Consider the following 20,812-nt stretch of genomic DNA (forward strand, 5'->3'; position numbering starts at 1 on the left):
AATTTACATAAATAAAAACTAATCTACAAGTTATTTGTAACTAATTTTGAACATTTTTTGCTTTAAATTTTAGATATCAAACTGAAAATATCAAGATATTAGTCGAAATTTTAGCCTGTAACTTCACTATTGGGCCTTGGAGGAAGAAGCAGTTGTCCTTTCTAACCGCTTAGAAGCTGCGGCCACTACTGTCTGGTGTCTAAAGCCTCCGTTACACATAACGATGTACCAGCGATCCCACCAGCGATCCGACATGATGGGATCGCTGGGACATAGACAGCCCCTCCAGCGATCAGGACCAGCGACACTGGATGCTGGTTTCTAATGTAAACATCGGGTATCCAGGAACCGCGGCTCCTGGATACACAATGTTTACATTAGAAACCAACGTTCAGCGTTGCTGATCACTGGTCTCTCGCTGCCACACGCAGCAATGCGCGCTGGCAAGTGGGAGACCAGTGATTGAAAAAAGGCCCTGGCCGATGCTGCACGATCAGTGATAACCGGCAGGGGGGCCGGTCGCTGATCCCCGTCACACACAGCGATCTCCCTGGTGAGATCGCTGATGTGTCACAAAATCGCTGTGTGTGACGGGGCTTTTAGGGGTTATCGAACCTTGGGGGAAGAAGCAGTTCTCCTAACCGCTTAGATGCTGCAACCACTACTGACTATGATGTCTAAATGTACTGTCACACTTAGCGATGTACCAGCGATCCCGACCAGCGATATGACGCGGTCAGGATCGCTGGTACATCGCTAAGTGGTCGCTAGTGAGCTGCCACACAGGCAGATCTCACCAGCGACATCGCAGGGGACGGGGGTCGTTACCTGTCAGACGCGGCGATCCTGACGTCCTCCCGCCCGCGTCCACACGTCGCTCGTTGTCACAGCAGGAAGCCCAGAAGGAAGATGACGACGAGAAACGGTCCAGGACATTCTCGCGCGATCATCGACAGACAGCGGGGGAGCGGTCGGAGGTAAGTATCACACATAGCGATATCGCTACTGCGTCACAAAATCGGTGACGCTTTAGCGATATCGCTAGAGATCTCGCTTAGTGTGACGGGCCCTTAAGGGGTTAATCTCCAGTGATCAGTGTTCTCTCTGATCCCTCAGTTTCAGCATGAGATCAGCCAAGTTAACCTGCGCTCTTGATGTTGTTTTCTTCAGATTTATGGAGTTTATTATAGATTCTCAGGGAGGGACTCATGATGGGAAGCTGGGGAGCAGATAATGGCGCGACTTGCTGTTGGGTGACCTTCTTATCTCTCTCTGTGATAGGAACCTTTATAAGGAGATGTTCCCCCTCCTGCCCTTTTCTCTTCTCATCTATTCCGCATGAACATGACGTCCGGGTATTTTTGGGAATTGGCGCAGAAATATCTGAGATTGAGGAACATCATTCTCCGGGAATGTCTGGCCGAATTTCTGGGGGTCTTTGTGTTACTTGTAAGTCTCAGAAATGGCAAAATGGAGCAGAGCTGTGTGTTTACTCAGTACCTGAATAGCAGGTATATGGTATGAGATGGCAGTGCATAGCAGAGCTGGGTGTGCGATCAGTGCACAGATAGTAAGTGTATAGGATAAGATGTCAGTGTATAGCAGAGCTGTGTGTGCAGTCAGTGGTTTGTAAATGTATAGGATGGATGGCTGTATGTATGCAGTCATTACACGAATGGTAGATATATATTACAGGATGGCTGAGTATAGCAGAGCTGTGTGTGCGGTCAGAGCTTTGATAGTAAATGTATAGGACGGATGGCTGTATGTATGCAGTCATTACACGAATGGTAGATATATATTACAGGATGGCTGTGTATAGCAGAGCTGTGTGTGCAGTCAGTGGTTTGTAAATGTATAGGATGGATGGCTGTATGTATGCAGTCATTACACGAATGGTAGATATATATTACAGGATGGCTGTGTATAGCAGAGCTGTGTGTGCGGTCAGAGCTTTGATAGTAAATGTATAGGACGGATGGCTGTATGTATGCAGTCAGTACACGAATGGTAGATATATATTACAGGATGGCTGTGTATAGCAGAGCTGTGTGTGCGGTCAGAGCTTTGATAGTAAATGTATAGGATGGATGGCTGTATGTATGCAGTCATTACACGAATGGTAGATATATATTACAGGATGGCTGTGTATAGCAGAGCTGTGTGTGCAGTCAGTGGTTTGTAAATGTATAGGATGGATGGCTGTATGTATGCAGTCATTACACGAATGGTAGATATATATTACAGGATGGCTGAGTATAGCAGAGCTGTGTGTGCGGTCAGAGCTTTGATAGTAAATGTATAGGACGGATGGCTGTATGTATGCAGTCATTACACGAATGGTAGATATATATTACAGGATGGCTGTGTATAGCAGAGCTGTGTGTGCGGTCAGAGCTTTGATAGTAAATGTATAGGACGGATGGCTGTATGTATGCAGTCATTACACGAATGGTAGATATATATTACAGGATGGCTGTGTATAGCAGAGCTGTGTGTGCAGTCAGTGGTTTGTAAATGTATAGGATGGATGGCTGTATGTATGCAGTCATTACACGAATGGTAGATATATATTACAGGATGGCTGTGTATAGCAGAGCTGTGTGTGCAGTCAGTGGTTTGTAAATGTATAGGACGGATGGCTGTATGTATGCAGTCATTACACGAATGGTAGATATATATTACAGGATGGCTGTGTATAGCAGAGCTGTGTGTGCGGTCAGAGCTTTGATAGTAAATGTATAGGACGGATGGCTGTATGTATGCAGTCAGTACACGAATGGTAGATATATATTACAGGATGGCTGTGTATAGCAGAGCTGTGTGTGCGGTCAGAGCTTTGATAGTAAATGTATAGGACGGATGGCTGTATGTATGCAGTCAGTACACGAATGGTAGATATATATTACAGGATGGCTGTGTATAGCAGAGCTGTGTGTGCAGTCAGTGGTTTGTAAATGTATAGGATGGATGGCTGTATGTATGCAGTCATTACACGAATGGTAGATATATATTACAGGATGGCTGTGTATAGCAGAGCTGTGTGTGCAGTCAGTGGTTTGTAAATGTATAGGATGGATGGCTGTATGTATGCAGTCATTACACGAATGGTAGATATATATTACAGGATGGCTGTGTATAGCAGAGCTGTGTGTGCAGTCAGTGGTTTGTAAATGTATAGGATGGATGGCTGTATGTATGCAGTCATTACACGAATGGTAGATATATATTACAGGATGGCTGTGTATAGCAGAGCTGTGTGTGCGGTCAGAGCTTTGATAGTAAATGTATAGGACGGATGGCTGTATGTATGCAGTCAGTACACGAATGGTAGATATATATTACAGGATGGCTGTGTATAGCAGAGCTGTGTGTGCAGTCAGTGGTTTGTAAATGTATAGGATGGATGGCTGTATGTATGCAGTCATTACACGAATGGTAGATATATATTACAGGATGGCTGTGTATAGCAGAGCTGTGTGTGCAGTCAGTGGTTTGTAAATGTATAGGATGGATGGCTGTATGTATGCAGTCATTACACGAATGGTAGATATATATTACAGGATGGCTGTGTATAGCAGAGCTGTGTGTGCAGTCAGTGGTTTGTAAATGTATAGGATGGATGGCTGTATGTATGCAGTCATTACACGAATGGTAGATATATATTACAGGATGGCTGTGTATAGCAGAGCTGTGTGTGCGGTCAGAGCTTTGATAGTAAATGTATAGGACGGATGGCTGTATGTATGCAGTCAGTACACGAATGGTAGATATATATTACAGGATGGCTGTGTATAGCAGAGCTGTGTGTGCAGTCAGTGGTTTGTAAATGTATAGGATGGATGGCTGTATGTATGCAGTCATTACACGAATGGTAGATATATATTACAGGATGGCTGTGTATAGCAGAGCTGTGTGTGCAGTCAGTGGTTTGTAAATGTATAAGATGGATGGCTGTATGTATGCAGTCATTACACGAATGGTAGATATATATTACAGGATGGCTGTGTATAGCAGAGCTGTGTGTGCAGTCAGTGGTTTGTAAATGTATAGGATGGATGGCTGTATGTATGCAGTCATTACACGAATGGTAGATATATATTACAGGATGGCTGTGTATAGCAGAGCTGTGTGTGCGGTCAGAGCTTTGATAGTAAATGTATAGGACGGATGGCTGTATGTATGCAGTCAGTACACGAATGGTAGATATATATTACAGGATGGCTGTGTATAGCAGAGCTGTGTGTGCAGTCAGTGGTTTGTAAATGTATAGGATGGATGGCTGTATGTATGCAGTCATTACACGAATGGTAGATATATATTACAGGATGGCTGTGTATAGCAGAGCTGTGTGTGCGGTCAGAGCTTTGATAGTAAATGTATAGGATGGATGGCTGTATGTATGCAGTCAGTACACGAATGGTAGATATATATTACAGGATGGCTGTGTATAGCAGAGCTGTGTGTGCAGTCAGTGGTTTGTAAATGTATAGGATGGATGGCTGTATGTATGCAGTCATTACACGAATGGTAGATATATATTACAGGATGGCTGTGTATAGCAGAGCTGTGTGTGCAGTCAGTGGTTTGTAAATGTATAGGACGGATGGCTGTATGTATGCAGTCATTACACGAATGGTAGATATATATTACAGGATGGCTGTGTATAGCAGAGCTGTGTGTGCGGTCAGAGCTTTGATAGTAAATGTATAGGACGGATGGCTGTATGTATGCAGTCAGTACACGAATGGTAGATATATATTACAGGATGGCTGTGTATAGCAGAGCTGTGTGTGCTGTCAGTGCTTTGATAGTAAATGTATAGGACGGATGGCTGTATGTATGCAGTCAGTACACGAATGGTAGATATATATTACAGGATGGCTGTGTATAGCAGAGCTGTGTGTGCGGTCAGAGCTTTGATAGTAAATGTATAGGACGGATGGCTGTATGTATGCAGTCATTACACGAATGGTAGATATATATTACAGGATGGCTGTGTATAGCAGAGCTGTGTGTGCGGTCAGAGCTTTGATAGTAAATGTATAGGATGGATGGCTGTATGTATGCAGTCAGTACACGAATGGTAGATATATATTACAGGATGGCTGTGTATAGCAGAGCTGTGTGTGCTGTCAGTGCTTTGATAGTAAATGTATAGGACGGATGGCTGTATGTATGCAGTCAGTACACGAATGGTAGATATATATTACAGGATGTCAGTGTATAGCAGAGCTGTGTGTGCGGTCAGTGCTTTGATCGAAAATGTATAGGACGGAAGGCAGCATTGTGTGCAGAAAGTACATGAATGCTAGATATATATTATAGGATGGCTGTGTATAGCAGAGCTGTGGGTGCAGTCAGTGCTTTGATCGAAAATGTATAGGACAGATCGCAGTGTGTGCAGTCAGTATACGAATGGTAGATATGTATATTACAGGATGGCTGTGTATAGCAGAGATGAGTATGTATGGGAACCATGCAGGAAAAATAGAGACAGTACACAGGGGAGATGTGCTTTAAGTACATGAGTAGCAGAGAGATACAGGACCAGCATGGAGCTCAATAATAACTGTTATAAATCACTCTGTGGATGAATGATTATTGTAATCAGTCTGCTCTTATCAGTTTATGGCTACTGAGATATCTCACACAGAATTCAGTCCTAGTCCAGCACACATGAACTCTGCATAGTGGATAGTCCTATATGATGAATTACACAATTTCAGGCTCATACGTCTGGTATAACTGTTTTAACATATATAATTATCTACTTTTCCCAGGCAGTCCAATGGCGAAATCTACTTTTTCCTGGTGGTCAAGTGGAATAATCCCCTTCCTTTTCTCTGTTTGTTCAATTATGTATTTTCCATAAATTCCCCTGCTGGTCCAGTGATGTTTTTTTCTGGTGGTCCAATGGAGAAATTTACCTGTTTTCCCTGGTGGTCCAGTGGCGCACAATCCTAATTTTTTTCTTGATGGTCTAGTGCTCAAATTTCTCTATTTTTCACTGATAGTTCACTGATGTAACCTTCCTCTGATTTTCCCAGTTGTAGAACTTTCTTGAGTTCCCTTGAGGGTTCACTGCTGTAATCTTTCTGATTTTCTTTTTTTTTTCAATGAAGTGATCTCTCTGGTGGTCTAGTGTTTCTGCCTTGTCTCCCTAGTGATCCAATGATGCAGGATCTGCACCCCAATTGCAGAGACATATAACGGTCTTGTATTTTAGCACAGTAACCATGTATAAATTAAGGTACGCTTCAGATGTATTCTCTGGGGATTTAGCTGTAAAAAATCCCTAGTGGTCCAGTGGTTCTGTCTCATTTGCCTAGTGAGCTAATCATCCTTTGTTCTTCTTTGGTGTCCTAGTGGAGCTTTTTCCAGTCTTTGGGGATTTAGTAAAATAGCATACTCCTCTAGTGATTCATTTGGGCACTGCACTCTATCAACCTTGGTTATCCTCAGTGATTAAGTGGTTTTTATTCTGTCCTGGTGGTCTAGTGGTCAGTGATCTGTTTCTGGTGGTCCAATGTCTCTGATGGTCCAGTGGTCAAACCTTTGTCCCAGCTAGTTCAGTGGTTTGTGTCCTGTCTGCATTTGTCATTTTCCTGTCCCCAATAGTTGAGTGGTCTGTGTCCTGTCCTGGTGGTCCAGAGGTCTGAGTCTTGTCCCTAATGATCTACTAGTTTTGTGCATCAATGCCCCAGGAGCAGAGCTCCATCCCCTTTTTGACAGGTAGGGCAGGATCAGTTGAATGAGGAGACTGACACTGGTCGATGGTGGCCATTGTCTCCGTACATGAGGCTGTATTTTTCTGGAATATTATAATGTTATTACACTTCTTGTGCTGCAAGTTCTCCTATGCTCTGTTTTGATTACAGAAACCCTCCTGCCCACATGTTCTGTTTTTGGGGTCCCAACATTTAACTTTCAGATCCTGTTTTTTTCAGTGCTTGTGCAAGTTTCGATTCCTAAAAAAGTCCTTAGTGAGCGATCCCTGGAGAGATTGCCCAACGTCATGACCGCAAACCCTACAGAGACCAAGGGGAGAGTCTTAAAGCAACACACCATCAGAAATGGGATCTAACGCCTCCAAAACAAAGAGAATAACAACACCCCAACATATTTATAGAGCATTTATACAGTATGGGGAGCACCAGTGTCCACCACAGTCATCATGTCCATCTTCTGCTCTCCTCCATGACAGTGTCCTTCATGTTCTGTCTCCTAGTTCATCACCACCGCAGCAGTGGCCCAAGGTGTTACCAGCTCTGAGACCAAAGGCAACTTCTTCTGCATGTACCTGGCTGGCGCCATCGCTGTGGTCATCGCCATATACGTGTCCGGTGGAGTGTCAGGTGGGTTCAGGGTCGGACTGGGGTGTCTGGGGCCCACCAGGGGAATGGACTCTAAGGGCCCACCCTACAGTTATCTGTCAGTCGTTTATCCTGATTATAGTGGAGCATCGGCTGTAAAACACAGGCGGCTCCTGCACATCTACTGTGCGCCCCCATAACTGGGATGTATAATTACGGTAGTTTACATTAATGGGGTTCTTTGGTTAAAACAAGTTATCACCGATCCATGGGCTCCACAGGATAGGTGATCGCTTAGGTCCGAACATTAGAAACTGCACCGATCGGAAGAATGAGGAAGTTTTATCGTTGATAGGACACTTATCCCCATTTTAAAATGCAGCGGCAGGTGGGATATCTGACCGCAGCTCCATTCACCCTCTTTGAGGCTTCCATAAAAAAACAAGTGCAGCCACTTTTGGAATGAATGGATCAGTGGTTGGAGTTGTACATGCCACTCCAGTCTAATGGGGATAAATGCTCCACATTCTGCCGATTGGGTCCCAGCAGTCAGACCCCACCAATCTATACGCTATCACTTATCCTGTGGAGATGTGATTACTTTTTTCCACAGGAGATCCCCTGTAACTGCATCTCTGCCGCTGTGTTCCAAGTATCAAATTGGGTCGCCCCCGTCCCAGGGCTGTGGGGTACTCGGTACCGGGCCGGTGTCCGGGGGATGTGTCACGGCAGCATGGACCCGGTCCGTGGCCCCGGGCGCCCAAATCAATGGTGGTTTGTAATATAGTTTATGTGATAGTTCGTGATGCCACCTGTGGTGTTTGGCAAGCAAGGTGTTAAGCCAACGCTGCGTGCAGATCCTCTGGGGCTGATGGTGTGTTGCAGCATAGATGGTGTAGCTCCCCACAGGTGAAGCTGTATCCCCAGGGCAGTGTAGATGTGGGGACACTTTGATGGTGTAGTGTCCGGCGCAAGGGATGTGAGGAATGTTGGTACCCAGATGTAGCGGTGCTGGCGGTGTTGGCGCACAATTGAATGGAAGACACCAGGGCTTGTAGTTCCAAAGCTTTACTCACAGTTCGTGGTACACACTGGTGCCTGCCTCTGTGCCGTGTCCTCCGGGCAGAGACTTAATCAACCTCCCGGGCAAGCCAGGCTTCTCTTCTCCAACACTCCGCCAACATGTACCTTCCCTGAACGACTCCTCTATTGCGCCTTTTAGTGTGAAGAACTCCAGTACCGTGGTACTCTGAAGTTCCTCCTGTCAGATGTTCCTAACAACTCTACTTGTATGGCAGACAGCTGTAGCCTTTCTCCAGAGTCCTGGCTCTCTATTCAGTTGCTGTTGTGCCCAAAGTCTTAGATGGGAGTAGTGCATTTACAGCCAACTACTCCACCGGTGTCTGCTGCAGAACCATAAGTGTCCATACAACCTCGGGGACCGGGCCCCGGCCTTGCGCTGAGAACCTATAGGCAGGGTTCCTCTTCCAACCCACAACTCCTCTCTGTTCTCCTACTCCTTCGTTGCGCGCTGTTTCTTCTCTCTCTTATAGAAGATTAGGTTGCAGTTCTACGTCTTTCTCCTTCTGTTCCTTTCCCGTGCCAGCTGGCTCAGGTCACTGATGCAGCTGCAGCACTCCTTCCTCCATCCCTTCTTCCAGGGATCCCCACTCCTCCCGAGTTGCCTCCTCTCAGACTGACTTCCAGACTGAACTGCCCTCCAATTCTAAACTTTCCAAACCCTTTATATGAATCTCAACTCCACCCACCTCCCAGCACATCTCGTGTTACGAAGCAAGGACCCTCGAAAGGTGCTCTGCTACTCTCTAAGCATGGAGCCGCAATGTGGTCAGTGCTGAACTATCCTGTGTGTGGGGTGCAGGTGTTGGAGTGTGGAAAGGAGTTCCCAACTTAACTAGTTGGTGGGGCACTACACCTTAGGAGAAGGAGCAGTACCTCTGTGGCGACTGAGCCTCAGGGGCGCCACATAATTTCTAATGGAAATAAGAATCTTGACCTTATTAATATCAGAGAGAACAAATGACTGCAGTACACAACACAATCCACTATACCGAGACCAATATTACCACATACAGGGGAGAAATTCCACCACAACATGACCAGACCACATAGTGACTAAATAATACCACATGCAAGGAGAAATACTGCCACACCATAATTAGACTACATATTCCACCTCATAGGGAATGATTTATACCACATACTAGGGACAAATACCACCACACCGTGACCAGACCACAAATTAACACCACACAGTGATTGAATACTACAATACAATTCATGATCACATGAATACAAACCACAATACTAACAACACTGTCATTACCACCAGTGCCATTATACACAGAAGCTCTGCATATAGTGTATAGATCAGAGGTCCCCAACCTTTCTGACCTTGAGAGCAACATTCAGCTCTGAGAGAGGGTCACGAGCCGCATTCAGCTCTGAGAGAGGGTCGCGAGCCACATTCAGCTCTGAGAGAGGGTCGCAAGCCACATTCAGCTCCCGCCCCCTCACAATAGTGGAAACCAAAGCCCCCATTACAGGCATAATGGTAACCAAACATTTTCCACAAAAATCACCCCAAAGCAGCATATCAAGATCCAGGGGTTCCCACAATACCCCCATTCAGTTCTCTCTCATCAAACACTCCCAACACACTGTCACATCAAGCTTCAATCACCTTCTTCCGACAGGTGGTATCATCTTGTCTCCAGCGTACCATACTTAAATTATCTCAAAACCCATAAGATCAGTATATGTGCATCCAGATCTGCTCTTCTGTGCAGGGCTGCTCACAAAATTCACCATTTTCAGATGTACTCTTCATACCTGTTTGCTAGATCTGGAGCTAATGCGCCAAGTGGGCAGAAAGCCGCGAGCCACAATTCAAGAGTCCGTGAGCCACATGTGGCTCCCGAGCTACAGGTTGGGGACCCCTGATATAGATAATACAGTGATCACCAGTGACATTATACACAGGAGCTCTGTATATAATGTATAGTGTACAAGTAATGCAGTGATCACCACTGACAATATACACAGAAGCTCTGTATATAGTGTACAGGTAATACAGTGAGCACAAGTGACATTATACATGGGAGCTCTTTATACAGTGTATAGTGTACAGGTAATGCAGGGCTCACCAGTGACATTATACACAGTAGCTCTGTATATAATGTACAGGTAATATAGTGATCATCGGTGATATTACACACAGGAGCTCTGTATATAGTGTCATTGTTCAGGTAATACAGTGATCGCCAATGACATTATACACAGAAGCTCTGTATAATGTAACTGTACAGGTAATACAGCGATCAACAGTGAGAATATAGACAGGAGCTCTATATATAGAGTCAGTGTACAGGTAATACAGTAATCACCAATGACATTATACACAGGAACTCTGTATATAGTGTAAGTGTACAGGTAATACATGGATCACCAATGACATTGTACACAGGAGCTCTGTATATAGTGTATAGTGTGCGTTTACATGTAATACACTGAACTCACCAGTGACGTCTGTAGTTGAAGTCCTTTGTTTTTGCTTTTCTTCATCCAGCACAGACCATCACTTCTTGCAGCCAGGGCTCGTCTCTGCAAAATATAACACACAGTCATCAATAGCTGATCGCTTCCAGAACACTTTCCTCACTTTTTTCTCCGACTTCAACACTATGTCAGATGAAAAGAAATTATGTTCCCCACTTGTTACCATAAACTAATACAGCATGTTCCTCATTCTGCCCCTCAAAAAGTAATTAAGTCCTTCTTTATTAAATAATCTCGCCTAGCACCCTTTATTTTATAATATGCACCATCCTGGTCCCCCATGTCCCTTGCCTAGCCTGGCCCCAATATCTGTAGCCTGAGCCCCAGATATCCATCCTGCCCCCCAGCTATCCATACAGGCCCCATATATGTCCATTGTCCTCCTCCCCCATATATCCATCCCTTGTGCTGCTCCCCCTATATATCAGTTGGGTCGCCCTCCCAGGGCTGTGGGGTACTCGGTACCGGGCCGGTGTCAGCGGGATGTGTCAATAGAAGGATATGTTAATGGGGAATAGTTCGTGACGCCACCTGTGGTGTTCGGCAAGGGAGGTGTTAAGCCGATGCTGCAAACAGATCCTCCGGGACAGATGGTGTGGTGCAGCAATGATGGTATAGCCCTCCACAGGCAGGGCTGTTGTCCCTGGGCAGTGTAGATGTGGGGACACTTAGGCGGTGTGGTGTCCGGCGCAGGGGATGTAGCAGTGTCAGGCAGACGGACGCAGGAAGGAATGGAGGACACCAGGGCATGTAGTTCCAAAGCTTTACTCACAGTCAGTAGTGCCCGCTTCTGTGCCGTGTCCTCCGGGTCAGGGACCCAGTCAACCTCAGGCAAGATGGAAAGCTCCCCTCTACACTCTGCCAACTTATGTGCCTTTCCTGAACGTCTCCTCTATAACGCCTTTAAGTGTGAAGATCTCCAGTACCGTGGTACGCTGGAGTTCCTCCTGACAGATGTTCCCAAGAACTCTACTTGTATGGCAGACAGCTGTAGCCTGCTTCGGGGACTCCCTTCTCCTGAGTCCCGGCTCTCTATCCAATTGCTGTTGTGCCTTAAGTCTTAGATGGGAGTAGTGCATTTACAGGCAACTACTCCACCGGTGTCTGCTGCAGAACCATAAGTGTCCATACAACCTCGGGGACCGGGCCCCGGCCTTGCGCTGAGAACCTATAGGCAGGGTTCCTCTTCTAAGCCACGTCCTCTCTGTTCTCTCTACTCCTTCGTTCCGTACTTGTCTTTCTTTCTTATGGAAGCTTAGGCTACTTTCACACTAGCGTCGTGTGACGTACGTCGCAATGCGCCGTTTTGGAGAAAAAACGCATCCTGCAAAGTTGCCCGCAGGATGCGTTTTTCTCCATAGACTTGCATTAGCGACGCATTGCGACGTATGGCCACACGTCGCATCCATTGTGCGCGGATGCATAGTGTTTTGGCGGTCGCGACGCACAAAAAAAGTTACATGTAACGCTTTTTTGAGCGTCGTGTCAGCCATTTTCGACCGCGCATCATGCGTGGCCAAAACTCCGCCCCCTCCTCCCTGGACATTACAATGGGGCAGCGGATGAGTTGAAAAACTGCATCCGCTGCCCCCGTTGTGCAAATCTTTCACAACGTGCGTCGGTACGTCAGCCCGACGCATTGCGACGGGCCCGTACCGACGCAAGTGTGAAAGTAGCCTTAGGTTTCAGTTCTACGTCTTTCTCCTTCTTTTCCTTTCCTGTGCCAGCTGGCTCAGATCACTGAGGCAGCTGCAGCACTCCTTCGTCCATCCCTTCTTTCAGGGATCCTCACTCCTGTCTGAGTGACTTCCTACCCGACTGACCTTCTGTCAGACTGAACTTGTCATCCTACACTTTCCCACTCTTTTATGTATCTTAACTCCACCCACCTCCCAGCACATCCAGTGTTCCAAGCAGGGAACCACCAAAGGTGCTCTGCTACCCTCTGAGCAAGGAGCCGCAATGTGGTTGTGCAGAACTACCCTGTTGTGTGGGGTGCGTGTGTTGGAGTGTGGAAAGGAGTTCCCACATTACCCGGATGGTGGGGTACCACACCTTTAAAGAGAGAGGAAGGTGCAGTACCTCTGTGGCGACTGAGCCTCAGGGGCGCCACATACCCCCCATTAAACACAGCACGTCCGCGGGCTGCAAGATAAACAAAGTTGACAGTACAGGAACATTCAAAATTTTGCAATGCTGAATAAACATTTCTTATACTAAACATCCCAATATGAGAGGCACTCATTCTTGAATGTTGCAAACAGTTATCAATTAACTACCTACAATTCTAAGTCAAAAAGTGCAATATATATATGCATCCTGGCTCTACCATATATATGCATCCTGGCTCCCCCATGCATCCATCTTGGCCCCCATATATACATCCTGGCCCCTTGTGCTGCTCCCCCCCATATATCCATTCTGGTCCCTTGTGCTGCTCCCCTCCATATATACATCCTGGTCCCTTGTGCTGCCACCCTCCCATATATATCCATCTTGGTCCCTTGTGCTGCCACCCCCATTTATCCATCTTGGCCTTTTGTGCTGCTCCACCCCATATATCCATCCTGGTGCCATGTGCTGCTCCCCCATAAATCCTCCATATATATGTGTGGTGCCCCTGAGGGTCCAGTCGCCACAGAGGTACTGCACCTCACCCAGAAGTGTGGTACCCCACGACCAGGTAGGGTGGGTGCACCCGACTAGACTCTAACACCCACACCCCACAAACACCAGTAGTGTAGCAGAGCACCCTTTATCGCTCCCTGCTTGGAACACGAAGAGTGCTGGGAGGTGGGCGGAGCATAGTTTTGGAGGGAGAATCTTAGGCTGAAGTAGAGAGAGTCCCCTCAGAGGGAGGGAAGGAGAAGGACGTGTGTGGAGCAGCTCCTGCCTTGAGCTGCCAGACGTTTGGACAAACAGCAGATTCTTCACAGGGAAGATAATTCTTCCAGGGACACAGAAAGCTATCCCGCGGGTCCCGTTCCACGCTGACGGCCATCAGGGGGAGGAAGGAACCGGTCTGGTCGCAAAGGGAACGGCCCCTAGCCTAGATTGCATTCTTCAGGGTGCCACTAGCAAGCCGACAGCGTTGGTTACTTTATGGACCATCGCCCCTTCCACAGTTAGTCCGACTGGAAAGGCAGCTACATAGAGTCACGGAAACGGTGGGGCATTGTCTGAACAGGATTCGCAGCTGCTGGCCCGGAACGCTAATTGTGAAGCACTGGAGTGGAAGAAGGAGTTTAAGCAGCGTATAGTCTGGAAACGGCCAGGGAAGGAACACAGTAACTGGGAGAGCTGGAAAGGTGCACTTCATCTTATCTGGAAGTTGGCTCTACCCCTCACCTGGAGGACACAGCAACGAAGCGGGCCTCTGTGCATGCCAGAACTGTGAGTAAAGCCTTTGGAACTACATGCCCTTGTGTCCTCCACTTTCTTCCTGCGCCTCTCACCCTGCTCTGCTACATCCCCCACTCCACACCATCTCACCATCTACTAGCTCATCACCACTGCCCTGGGACTACAGCCCTACCTGTGGAGGGCTTCAACAACTCAGCTGCGCCCTAACACCTGTCCCAGAGAAGCGACACTGCAGCGCTGGTCAATCTGACCAGAAATCACAGGTGGCGTCACAAATCACTTCATAAACTCTATCCCCATTCAAATCAACCCCTTTTACATGACCGCCTGAGGCCACGGAGCGGGTCACAGCCACTGTGACATTCCCCATTAAAATCAACGGGCTCGGCGCCGAGTACTCCACGGCCTCTGGGGCGCGTCATATGCATCATGGCTCCACCATACATCCATCTTGGCCCCCATATATACATCCTGGCCCCTTGTGCTGCTCCCCTCCATATATCCATCCTGATCGCTTGTGCTGCCACCCTCCCATATATATCCATCTTGGCCCCTTGTGCTGCCACCCCCATATATCCATCCTGGCAACCCTGCTGTCTGGCTAAGTGGTTCCGGATAAGGAGCAGGGAAGGTAACCCCCTTTGGACTCTTCCTTCTCTTCACTCCCTTACACTTCTCCCCTCCATATATCCATTCTGATCCCTTGTGCTACCACCCCCCATATATCCATCCTGGTGCCATGTGCTACTCCCCCCCATAAATCCCTCATATATATATATATGCATCCTGGCTCTACCATATATATGCATCCTGGCTCCCCCATACATCCATCTTGGCCCCCATATATACTGTACATCCTGGTCCCTTGTCCTGCCCCCCATATGAATTCACCCTGGCACCTTGTCCTGCTTCCCCCTGTGTCTCCTGCCTGGCCCCCCCCCCATGTGTCTCCAGCCTGGACCCCCATGTGTCTCCAGCCTGGTTTCCCCCATGTGTCTCCAGCCTGGTCCCCCATGTGTCTCCAGCCTGATCCCCCCATATGTCTCCAGCCTGGTCCCCCCCTATGTCTCCAGCCTGGTCCCTCCCATGTCTCCAGCCTGGTCCCTCCCCATGTGTCTCCAGCCTCCCCCCATGTGTCTCCAGCCTCGTCCTCCCATGTGTCTTCAGCCTCGTCCCATGTGTCTTCAGCCTGGTCCCCCATGTGTCTTCAGCCTGGTCCCCCATGTGTCTCCAGCCTCTTCCCCCCATGTGTCTCCAGCCTCATCCAACCATGTGTCTCCAGCCTCATCCAACCATGTGTCTTCAGCCTCAACCAACCATGTGTCTTCAGCCTCGTCCCCCCATATGTCTCCAGCCTCGTCCCCCCATGTGTCTTCAGCCTCGTCCCCCCATGTGTCTTCAGCCTCGTCCCCCCATGTGTCTTCAGCCTCGTCCCCCCATGTGTCTTCAGCCTGGTCCCCCATGTGTCTCCAGCCTCGTCCCCCCCATGTGTCTCCAGCCTCATCCCCTCATACGTCTTCAGTCTCGTCCCCCCATGTGCCTCCAGCCTCGTCCCCCCATGTGTCTCCAGCCTCGTCCCCCCATGTGTCTCCAGCCTTGTCCCCCCATGTGTCTCCAGCCTCATTCCACCATGTGTCTTCAGCCTCGTTCCACCATGTGTCTTCAGCCTCGTCCCCCCAAGTGTCTTCAGCCTCGTCCCCCAAGTGTCTTCAGCCTCGTCCCCCAAGTGTCTCCAGCCTCGTCCCCCCATGTGTCTCCAGCCTCGTCCCCCCATGTGTCTCCAGCCTCGTCCCCCCATGTGTCTCCAGCCTCGTCCCCCCCATGTGTCTCCAGCCTCGTCCCCCCCATGTGTCTCCAGCCTCATCACACCATGTGTCTTCAGCATCGTCCCCCCACGTCTCCAGCCTCGTCCCCCCATGTGTCTTCAGTTTCAACCTCCCATGTGTCTCCAGCCTGGACACGAAAAAAAAAAAATCCTCTTACCTTCCTGCGCTCCCAGTGCTGGGCGGCGTCCTCCTCCTCTCTGCAGGTCCGTCACTTACGTCATACGCCGGGAGCACACTTGCCAGAATACATCGGGACGTGCGACGCGGCGGTTCAAGTAATGAATGCTGCATGCGCGCGCTCCTGCACATACACGGCCTGCACTTTTAAAGGGCCCGCGCCCCTTAAAACCTCAGACTTTTTTTTTGTTTCTTCTTGTCCTCCTCCTTCCCATAGCCAAGGGCCTACTGGGGTGAATCCCCGGTACCCCGCCAGGCCAGACCGACACTGGGTGGGTATCCCTACAGTACGTCTGCGGTTGGGTCATCACCTGACCATTCATGGCGGCATTATTTTTATATTGCAGGTGGGCACCTGAACCCAGCGTACTCACTCAGCTTGTGTGTGCTCGGCCGGTTCCCTTGGTGGAAATTGCCCCTGTATTTTGTAATTCAGTTACTGGGGTCATTTACAGGGGCGGCGGCGACCTTTGCTCTATATTATGGTAAGAAGCATTTCTCTAATCTTCTTTAGTGTTAGTTTTGCAATTTTTCATACATCTATTTATAGGGGGCAGTATTATAGTAGTTATATTCTTGTATATAGAGGGCAATATTATAGTAGTTATATTCTTGTACATAGGGGCAGTATTATAGTAGTTATATTCTTGTATATAGAGGGCAATATTATAGTAGTTATATTCTTGTACATAGGGGACAGTATTATAGTAGTTATATTCTTGTACTTAGGAGCAGTATTATAGTAGTTATATTCTTGTACTTAGGGGGCAGTATTATAGTAGTTATATACTTGTACATAGGGGACAGTATTATAGTAGTTATATTCTTGTACTTAGGAGCAGTATTATAGTAGTTATATTCTTGTACTTAGGAGCAGTATTATAGTAGTTATATTCTTGTACATAGGAAGCAGTATTATAGTAGTTATATTCTTGTATATAGAGGGCAATATTATAGTAGTTATATTCTTGTACATAGGGGACAGTATTATAGTAGTTATATTCTTGTACTTAGGAGCAGTATTATAGTAGTTATATTCTTGTACTTAGGGGGCAGTATTATAGTAGTTATATTCTTGTACATAGGGGGCAGTATTATAGTAGTTATAGTCTTGTACATAGGGGACAGTATTATAGTAGTTATATTCTTGTACTTAGGAGCAGTATTATAGTAGTTATATTCTTGTACTTAGGGGGCAGTATTATAGTAGTTATATTCTTGTACATAGGGGCAGTATTATAGTAGTTATATTCTTGTACTTAGGAGGCAGTATTATAGTAACTATATTCTTGTACATAGGGGGCAGTATTATAGTAGTTATATTCTTGTACATAGGGGGCAGTATTATAGTAGTTATATTCTTGTACTTAGGGGCAGTATTATAGTAGTTATATTCTTGTACATAGGGGGCAGTATTATAGTATATTCTTGAACATAGGGGCAGTATTATAGTAGTTATATTCTTGTACATAGGGGGCAGTATTATAGTAGCTATATTCTTGTATATAGGGGGCAGTATTATAGTAGTTATATTCTTGCACTTAGGGGGCAGTATTATAGTAGTTATATTCTTGTACATAGGGGCAGTATTATAGTAGTTATATTCTTGCACTTAGGGGGCAGTATTATAGTAGTTATATTCTTGTATATAGGGGCAGTATTATAGTAGTTATATTCTTGTACTTAGGGGACAGTATTATAGTAGTTATATTCTTGTACATAGGTGCAGTATTTTAGTAGTTATATTCTTGTACATAGGGGGCAGTATTATAGTAGTTATATTCTTGAACATAGGAGCAGTATTATAGTAGTCATATTTTTGTACATAGGATCAGGATTATAGTAGTTATTCTTGTACATAGGGGGCAGTATTATAGTAATTATATTCTTGTATATGGGGCAATATTACAGTAGTTATAATCTTGTATATAGGAACAAGTATACTGAATACTGGGGCGGTAGAGTTTCTTTCACAATTATTATATAAGACCTCTCCCCCAACTTGTTTTGCACTTGATGATTGTATTTTTGTACAATAAGAATATAAAGATTTTACTTAAAAACAGGAAGTGGTTTCAATCTTTAGTAGAATATGAGAATTTCTTTCCATTCTTTGGAATACTTCATCTGTAGATTTCTGACTTTTTGTCACCGGAGGAGACCTGATTTAAGGCCCGTTACACATAACGATGTCCCAGCGATCCCACCAATGATCCGACATAATGGGATCGCTGGGACATCGTTAGGCTGATCGCTGGTGAGCTGCACAAAACAGCCCCAGCGATCAGGACCAGCGACTCTGGACGCTGGTTTCTAATGTAAACATCGGGTATCCAGGAGCCGCGCGACTCCTGGATACCCGCTATTTACCTTGGAAACCGGCGTACACGCAGGTTTCCAAGGTAAACATTGGGTATCTAAGAGCCGCGCGACTCCTGGATACCCGATGTTTACATTAGAAACCAGCGTCCAGCGTCGCTGATCGCTGGTCTCTCGCTGCCACACACAGTGATGCGTGCTGGCAAGCGGGAGACCAGCGATCGGAAAACGGCCCAGGCCGATCGAGAACGATCAGCGATACCCGGCAGGGGGGCCGGTTACTGATCCCCGTCACACACAGCGATCTCGCTGGTGAGATCGCTGTGGCATCACAAAATCAGCGATCTCGCTAGCGAGATCGCTGTGTGTGACGGGGACTTAAGACTTCTAAGACAGGTCACCTGTTAGTTCTGTGTAATGGCTTCCCCAGGATTGTTGGCTTGGTGATAGCCATGACTTGTAAACTTTTAATTTCTTACATAGATGCCATCCAGCATTACACTGATGGTAATCTGACCGTGTACGGACCTCGAGAGACGGCCTCCATATTTTCCACATACCCAGCCCCATACCTGAGTATTAGGAATGGCTTTCTGGATCAGGTATCATTCAGCTGGAGAATTTGTGTGTTGACTTCTGCCCCGAGTGATGAGAAAAAAATGTGTTTGCTAAGCCCCCCCCCACATCAAAGTCGGGATAACCCCATAAATTATGACTTCTCACCCAGGGAATAAATCACATCAAAGAGGGGAGTACAAGGATTAAGCCTATCCCAAACCAGCTCCATAAGACTCTTCGGCCATTCCCTATTCTTCGTCCCATGAGATTGACCCTTTGAGAAAATACTACTCATTAGTCCCTGGTGTTGGCCCATTACGATGCCCATGGATTCCTCAGGGCTTTTAGGGCAGGGTGGATTCCTCCTTAAAGGATTTTAGGGGAGTACTGGAAATTCGAGGTGGAGATTTGCTCAACTGCTCAGCCCATTGCTTCCTCTCTGTAGGTTCTGGTCACCAACTGTGATGCCATTAGGTCCCTGACACCTAGGACTTTTCCACCATTCATAGATCCATTGATCACAAATGTTATACTCGTGATATACTTTTTTTGTACTCTGTCATCTGCTGAGATGTGACTTCCATCTTCTTCCTCATAGGTGATGGGGACAGCCATGTTAATGATCGGGATCCTGGCTGTCTGTGACCTTAAAAACAAACCTGTCCCTAAAGGTCTGGAGCCAATTGTCATTGGCATGTTAGTGTTCTCCATTGGTTTGTCAATGGGAGCCAACTGTGGATACCCCATTAACCCAAGCCGTGACCTGGGGCCACGGATCTTCACATTTGTGGCTGGATGGGGAACGGATGTGTTCAGGTGCGTCTGAGAGTATCGGGCTGTAATATTGGGGAAACTTGAGGTTGAGAATTTAATGATTGTGCCCTTATTGCTTTTTCATGCAGAGCTGGTAACAACTGGTGGTGGGTCCCCGTGGTGGCGCCATGTGTTGGGGCAGTTCTTGGCTCTTTTATCTACCTGCTATTAGTGGAAATCCATCATCCTGTGGAAGAGACAAAACATGAAGATGTTGTAAAGGACGTCCCAACGGAGAAATGGAGAGAAATTCCAATTTTCACAATCAATATGGATAATTCTCTATCACACCGGTTGTAAATCCTGGGCTGTAAAAGAGTTCATTGTAAATTCTCTGGTGGCTTGGGGTAGTTGAAGATTGGTAAAATATTCCTTGGTGGTCTAGGGTAGTGAAAAGTTGCATTGTATATCCCGCGGTGATGTAGGCTCATGAGTGCAAAGTTTAGGTTTCTCTTGAGAGTCCATTGTATGAACGACCCTTAGGAGATAAGGAGCTTGTGCAATTACCCAGTCTGTGACCCCTACAGCTAACTGCGCACTGAGACAACTTACTGTAGGACTTGAGAGAAAAGGAGTCAGTGCCGAAGATTTGCTGGAAGAAGGGCCTGGAGGGTCCAACTACACCGAGGTTGTTGTCTGTTACCATGGAAACACATACATATTTACAGGAACTACAGTCATAAAATGGGAATTTTTCTCTAAGACTCTGCTGACTTTTAGGGGCGATGTGCACATGTGGCAAAGACATGAACACCCTAGAAGGGGAGGGAAGGTTCGCTATGCGCCCCGAAGGAGAAGCTGTCCTCCATTACTACACTCCTGACGCTCACTTTACTTTGTCATTAAAAATTCTTCATCTCA

The 20,812-nt window shown here is 46.8% G+C and overlaps 1 protein-coding gene across 1 annotated transcript; it reads left to right on the forward strand.

Moving 5' to 3' along the window:
- Positions 1-1,302: 1,302 nt before the first annotated feature.
- AQP10 (aquaporin 10) lies at positions 1,303-20,812 on the forward strand. The gene is made up of 6 exons (XM_073566840.1): positions 1,303-1,449; positions 7,232-7,358; positions 16,609-16,746; positions 19,064-19,182; positions 19,737-19,954; positions 20,041-20,812. The coding sequence occupies exons 1-6, from the start codon at positions 1,339-1,341 to the stop codon at positions 20,249-20,251; spliced, it is 924 nt and encodes a 307-aa protein (XP_073422941.1). The 5' UTR covers positions 1,303-1,338; the 3' UTR covers positions 20,252-20,812.

The sequence above is a fragment of the Dendrobates tinctorius genome, unplaced genomic scaffold (assembly GCF_039654945.1).
Source record: "Dendrobates tinctorius isolate UK_male_01 unplaced genomic scaffold, ASM3965494v1 ptg000019l, whole genome shotgun sequence".
NCBI lineage: Eukaryota > Metazoa > Chordata > Amphibia > Anura > Dendrobatidae > Dendrobates > Dendrobates tinctorius.